The 7,356-nt window shown below is 37.4% G+C and overlaps 1 protein-coding gene across 1 annotated transcript in view; it reads left to right on the forward strand.

The window, feature by feature from the left end:
- The first annotated feature begins 4,000 nt into the window (after positions 1–4,000).
- Positions 4,001–7,356, forward strand: part of IL22RA1 (interleukin 22 receptor subunit alpha 1) — a 26,723-nt gene continuing 23,367 nt past the window's right edge. The window contains exon 1 of the mRNA XM_051988233.1: positions 4,001–4,239. Coding sequence (XP_051844193.1) covers positions 4,197–4,239 — 43 coding nt within the window. The 5' untranslated portion in view covers positions 4,001–4,196. The remainder of the gene's footprint in view (positions 4,240–7,356) is intronic.

Consider the following 7,356-nt stretch of genomic DNA (forward strand, 5'->3'; position numbering starts at 1 on the left):
TGTATCTAGGATATACTATAACATATTTAACATGTATACGACTGCTTGCCATCGAAGGGAGGAAGTGGAGGGAGGGAGGGGAAAAGTCAGAACAGAAGTGAGTACAAGGGATAATGTTGTAAAAAAAAAAAAATTACCCAAGCATGGGTTCTGTCAATAAAAAGTTATTTTTAAAAAAAACTTTTCTGAGCTATATTTTTTTCATCTGTAAAATGAGACAGTTGGACTTGATGACTTCCAAGTTCCCTTCTGGAATTATGTGCCATTTTTGATCCTATTCTCTCTCTGGACCTCAGTTTCCTTATCTCAAATGGCTACTGAGGATTTTTCCAATGGTAGGTCAACAGATGCTACTATCTATTACCTCTTTCATGCCTATCTGAGCTAGTTGCTTCCCTTTCTGCTCCCTTCCTGCCAAAGGTGACAGAGAGAAGTCATTTCTTCCTGCTTCTTCTATCTCCTGGCCTGGACTAACCGTAGCAATGGACCAGAAACATCTTTCTATCAGATCCTTTCACTGGTCCTCTTCACTGAGCTACCCAACTGACTGAGAGGACCATACCCTGAAGCCACAGCCCTAGTGATATCAATACCCAACCTGGGCCCATTTTTCAATGACTAATAAACTCCTACCTGGTCACATCCTGTATCCACTAGTTCTGAATGTCTGACTATGATTATTCAAATCCTATTCTCCCTCCCCTACTGCCCACTCCAAATTCTCATGCCTCCTCAAACCAATTTCCTCCTACTATGTCCTAGTCTAAAGTTGCCCATTACTTCCCACTATGCTCTCTGTAATGCTTGTTCTGTAGGTAACAAATTCACTTTCTTTTTTAAAAAAAAAATTTCCTCTAATTACATGTAAAGACAATTTGTAATATTCTTTTTTTTATTACAGTTTTTCCCTTTTTCCCATACCTCACCCCTCCCTAAAAGAGTAAGCAATTATATATAGGTTATACATGTGCAATCATGCAAAACATGATTTCCATATTAGTCACGTTGTGAAAGAAGATATATACCAAAAGAAAAAAACAAGAAAAAAGAGGAAAATAGTCTGCATTCAGACTCTATCTATCTATCTGTCTATCTATCTATCTATCTGTTCTTAAGGTGGACAGCATTTTTCATCATGAGTCAATTCCAAAGGATTTGTCTTGAGTCACTGTATTGCTGAGAAGAGCTAAGTCATTCACAGTTGATCATCATATAATAGTGCTGTTACTGTGTACATTGTCCCGGTTCTGTTCACTTAACTTTACATCAATTCTTATAAGTCTTTCCTTTTCTGAAGTCATCCTGTTCACCATTTGTTATGGAACAATAATATTCCTTTACATTCACCTACTACAATTTGTTCAAGCATTCTCCAAGTGCTGGGCATCCCCTTGATTTACAATTCCTTACTACCACAAGAACTGCTATAAATATTTTTGTACAAATGCGTTCTTTTTCTTTTTTTGTATCTCTTTGGGATATGGACCTAGTATAGTTAACAAAGCTGGAGAAAACCATGATGATTGGGTATACTATAAATTTATTTATTCATTTTAGAGTACTTTGTAAACTTTAACCTACTATGTGAGTTTGAGCTATTATTATTATCTTTGTTTTAAAATAAATGGAACAAATGGAATTCCTTTTTAAAATATCTTAATAATTTTTTTTAAAAATAGCTTTTTATTTTCTTTATTTTATTTTTAGTTTTTTATTTTCAAAAATATGCCAGGATAGTTTTCAACATTCACCCTTGCAAAACCTTGTGTTCCAATTTTTTTCTCCCTCCCTTCCTCCCACCTCCTTCTTTTAGAGAACAAACAATCTAATATATGTTAAACATGTGCAATTCTTCCCACTATAAATTTGTGTTGCGCAATTTCAACTCACTGCAGTAAGACAATTTTTTTATACTGTCCTAACTGATTCAGCAGCAGTTAAGTGGCACAATGGATTGAGTCCCAGCTTTGGAGGCAGGAAAACTCATTTTCTTGAGTTCAAATCTGGACACTTAGCTGTGTGAGTCACTTAACTGTTTGCCTCAGTATTATTATCTGTTAAATGAGCTGGAGAAGGAAAAGAGCAAACCATCTACTATAATGCCTAGCACACAGTAGGTACTTAATAAATATTTGTTGAATTAAATTTGAATCAGATGTGACTAATCAACAACACAATAGGCATTTTAAACTCAACATGTCTAAAACTAAACTTATTATATTCCCTTTTTCTTTCTAATTCCCTTATTGCTGTCAAGGGTGCCGCCATCATTTGTGAACTGATTCAACTATTCTGGAGAGCAAATTGGAACTAAAGGGCTGTCAAACTATGCATACCCTTTGTTCCAGCAGTGTTTCTATTGGGGCTTGTATCCCAAAGAGGTCATAAAAGAGGGGAGAGAAACCTCATATACAAAAATGTTTGTAACAGCCCTTTTCATAGTAGGAAAAAAACTGGAAACTGAATGGATGCCCATCAGTTGGAGAATGGCTGAATAAGTTATAGTATATGGATGTAATGAAATATTATTGTTCTGTAAGAAAAGATCAGCAGGATGATTTCAGAGAGGCCTGGAGAGACTTACATGAACTGATGCTAAGTAAAGTGAGTAGAACCAAAAGAACATTGTGCACAGCAACAAGATTATATAATGATCAACTCTGATGGACGTGGCTCTTTTCAACATTGAGGTGATTCAGGCCAATTCCAAAAGAATTGTAATGGAGTGAGCTATTTGCAGAGAGGAGAGAGAGGACTATAGGGATTGAATATGGAGCACAATATAGATTTTTAATTTTTTTGTGTTGTTTGCTTATTTTTTCTTTCTCATTTTCTCCCCTTTTGATCTGATTTTCCTTGTGCAGCATGATAAATATGAAAATATGTATAAGAATTGTACATGTTTCAACACATATTGGATTACTTGCTGTCTAGAGAGGAGGCGGGGAAGGGAGGGAGAATAAATTGAACACAAGGTTTTGCAAGGGTGAATGCTGAAAACTATTTTTGCATATATTTTGCATATAATTATCATTAAAAAATATATCACCATCTTCTCAGTCCTCCAAATTTGTGACCCAGTGTTACTTTGACTACTCATGCTGCCTCACTCCCATGTATTTAATATTTTGTTAAGGCCCTTCAATTTTACCTTTGTAATATCTCTCACACTTTCTCTCCCCTGATGCTTCCACCACCCTGGTTCATGCCCTCTTTGTCCCATGCCTAGATTGCTGCAATAACCTGATGGTTGACATCTTTGCCTCGAGTCTTAGCCCACTCCAGTCCGTCTTCCACTTAGCTGTTAAAGTGATCTGACCATGTCACTCCAATAAACTCCAGTGGCTCCCAATCATCTCAGAGAGCAAATAAAAAAATCCCATTTGTTATTCAAAATCCTTTGTAATCTTCTTCTCTCAGTCATTCTAGTCTTCTTAGAATTTACTCCCCATCATGTATTCTTGGATCCAATGACACTGGCTTCCTTCTGCTCTTTGCACAAAACATTCCATCTCCCACATGATGCTCTCCATCTCCTGGCTCAGCATAGAGCCCAAGTTCTACCTTCTACTTTCCCAATTTCTCTTAATTGTAGAGCTTTCCCTCTGTTAGTTATCTTCAATTTACTTTAGCTGTAGCTTATTTGTCTCACCCATTCATCCATGAGATCCTGAAGTAGAAAGATTATCTTTTGCCTTTCCTGCCACCATTCAGCACAGTGTTTAACACATAGTAGATACTTAATAAACATTTATTAAATGACTGATTGACTACCTGACCAATTGTGAATAGAGCAATAAAGTCAGAGTCAAGAAAAACCAGCTGCTATGTGCCAGCGGTGAAGGACCTCCCTTGGCTGTCAACCAGGGCACTTACATTCCTGATAGCCCAGTCCAGCACCTTTGGACACCTACTCCTCCCTGAACACGACTCCACCCTCTCCTATTGGCCCTGCCCTTTCCCTACTTCCCTCCCCCGGTTTCAGAACTGGGGTGGAACAGACTACCTGGGCGCCAAGGTTTCCCCACCCTCCCCAGCACACTCCGACAGTTGAGCAGAGGAGAGGGGCAAAGAAAGAAGAGGAGGATAAAAGAGGAAACGAGCAGAGAGGAGAGGAAAGAAGACCTGATGAAAGGAGAAAAGAGAAGTGAAGGAAGACGAGGAGAGAGCCTTTTCCTGACTCTCCTCTTCCAGGAATGAAGTGGCTACTACCTATCCTAGTCATCAGCATCCTGAAGGGTGAGTTTCCCCATGCTCTTGTCAAATCCTTTCTTTTTCCAGAGGGCTAAAGAAAGCTCAGGGGATGGGGGTCAGAGCTTTTCCCCCTCTTCCAACTTTAACAAGGAATTATTATGGGTTCTGGATTTTTTTTTTCTGATAAAAACACTAGGTTTGGAGTCAGAAGACCTGCATTCAAATACTCGATATTTTCCCTTACCAGCTGTGGGATCTCCTACAAGTTGGTATCTTCTCTGAGCCTCAGTTTCCTTATCTGAAAAAGCAAGAGGGAAAAAGGGAAGAAAAAATGAGGAGATTGCACTAGATGATAGACAATCATTAAAGTCCCTTCCAGTACTAAAGCTATAAAATGACCTTTGCACAGAATCCCTGAACGTCAGAGAGAGAAGAAAGCCTAGCAATATCGTTAGAAGGGGAAGTGGCCCCAAGAGTCTTGCACCCCTTATCAGGGAGATGTTGCTTCAAGCTCTAACCAGCAAGGGGGAGCTGATGGTGAAAGTTTCAGTGGGAGCATTTACACTTTAGAAGTTTGTTCTGTTGATTGTTTTGTTGACCGACTGAAAGAATGTTAATAATACAGATTAAATATTCATAGTATGTCATACAAATACATGTCAAACTTTATATATATATTATATTAATATGATGTAAATATGTATATATTGTAAAGTGTCATGCAAATGTATATACATGATACTTTACATGTCTATAATATAGAAGTATAACACTGATATAAATAAATATATTTCTATAAATATTTATCCTAAAGTGTGCTGAGTATATACATGACATAATTTATATATAGAAATATATTCACATAAATATATATTAAGTGTGTTAAGCATGTATCTATGTATGGGACACTATATATGTCTATATTATACATAAATATATATTAAGTGTGTTAAGCATGTATCCATGCATGGGATACTTTATATATGTCTGTATAATATAGAAATATATATTTACACAGATATATACGTATTAAGTGTATTAAGCATGTATCTATGCATGGGACACTTTATTTATATCTATATAATATAAAAACATTTCTATAATATATAGACATATGTCTTTCCATAAATATGTATTAAGTGTGTTAAACATGTATCCATGCATGGGACACAATATATGTCCATATATTATAGAAATATATTTACACACACACACACACCCCACACACATATATATATAGTATTAATCATACATCTATGCATGGCTCACTTTCCATATGTTTATATCATATAGAAATGCTTATTTACATAAATATATATATATAATGTGTTAAGTATGCATTTATGCATGGGACATTTTAAATATGTCTATATAATATAAATATATTTACATAAATATATAATTTTTAATGGGTGGAGCATATTTATCACGACACACTATATAAAGTGCCTGTATATATACATACATAAAATAGTTTACATCTAGGCATGTATGTATAAATATGTACATTTATACAAACATATATATGATTGTATTGTTAAACATTTACCAGCACACGTCTGCTTTTAGACTTCCTAAAAGGTTTTTATTTTTTTATGTTTTTGCTGAGGCAATTGGGGTTAAGTGACTTGCACAGGATCACACAGCTAGGAAGTGTTAAGTGTCTGAGAGCAGATTTGAACTCAGGTCTTCCTGACTCCGGGGCTGGGGCTCTGTCCACTGCGCCACCCAGCTGCCCTCTAAAAGAGGTTTTAAAAGAATGAACTGACAAATACAGGAAATGTGGGGAAGGGCAAGAGCTTTAGCCTTGGTCTCTCCGTCTTCCCTGGGGGGGCTAGCATAAGTTTAAAAAAATCATAATAGCACGTACATTTATACCCTTGAATGGTTGCAGACAGCTCCATCTTCACAACTTCCACACTCCTATGTGTGAGTGGGGACTGAAAGTTCTATTAATTCGTTTGTCCCGAGAGAGATTCGTACTCTTTGCCCAGGAGAAGAGAAGGCTAAGGGGAAGCAATGATCGTTTTAGGGATATAGATGATCTGAGCACAGATTCAAAGTGAGTGATGGTGGCAACAATATTCTATTTAGAAATTAGGAAGGACTTAATGAGAGGAAGGTCGGAGGATTTAGAACCCGCTTTGGGAACACTTTAGTTCAATATTTATTAGTTATTATTTTTATTATTATTTATTTTATATTATTATTTTTTAGTTCAATAATTCTACTCCCCCATTTTGCATATGTGGAAACTTGAGACCCAGAGATAAAGGGACTTGCCTAAAGTCACATAGTTTTAAATAATAGAGCAGAGATCGAATCTCAGGTTCTGGTCTTTGATCCAGATCCACAGGAAGTCACAAGGCACTCCTGTCGGATTTATGTCTCCCTGGAGGTGCTTAAGAGAAAGGCAGAGAATGACAAAATACAAGATTGGGGGAGGGAGGGAATATGGTCTGATCAGAGACAGGGGGATGGCCCGATGACTCTAGAGGACCCCTGCAACTCCAATTTGGAAAAAAGCAACTCAGTTGAAAATCCTCTGAGAACAGTTTCCCAAGAACTTCAACAAGTGCTGACTAGGCCATCAGCTTCAAAGGAACTACTTTTGCCTCCCACTCTGGCTCCTGAGCAGCCTCAGGGAGAGGACTGGGAATCCCCAACCTGGGGAGGGTGGAGGAGGGGGGAGAGGGCAGGAGGAACGTTTAAGAGATTTGGTGGATCTCTAAGAGATCTGGCAGTGGTTAAGCTACTGTGTGGAACGCCCTGGCTTTGGTGGGGTAACTAAACCTGGATGAATTAGAATCCCAGTTCTACAACTTAATATCTATCCCTAAGCAAACATTTTCCCCTCTCTGCTCCCCACTTTTCTCATCTATGAACTATGGAAGCTAGGGTCCAGATCCCAACTTTTCAACTTGCTACTTTTGTGATTTTGAGCTAATCACTCCATTTCTCTGGGTCTTAGTTTCCCATTTGTAAAATGAGATTGATAAAGTCTATGTTATAATAAAAACATTAATAATAGCATTTATATAGCACTTGAAGATTTTCAAAGTGCTTTTAAAGTATTAGCTCATTTATTCTCACAACAACCCTGGGGGGCAGGTGCTATTAATATTTCCATTTTAAAGAGGAGGAAAGTGTCTGAGGCAAGAT

Source organism: Antechinus flavipes, chromosome 3 (assembly GCF_016432865.1).
Source record: "Antechinus flavipes isolate AdamAnt ecotype Samford, QLD, Australia chromosome 3, AdamAnt_v2, whole genome shotgun sequence".
In the NCBI taxonomy this organism is placed as follows: Eukaryota; Metazoa; Chordata; class Mammalia; order Dasyuromorphia; family Dasyuridae; genus Antechinus; species Antechinus flavipes.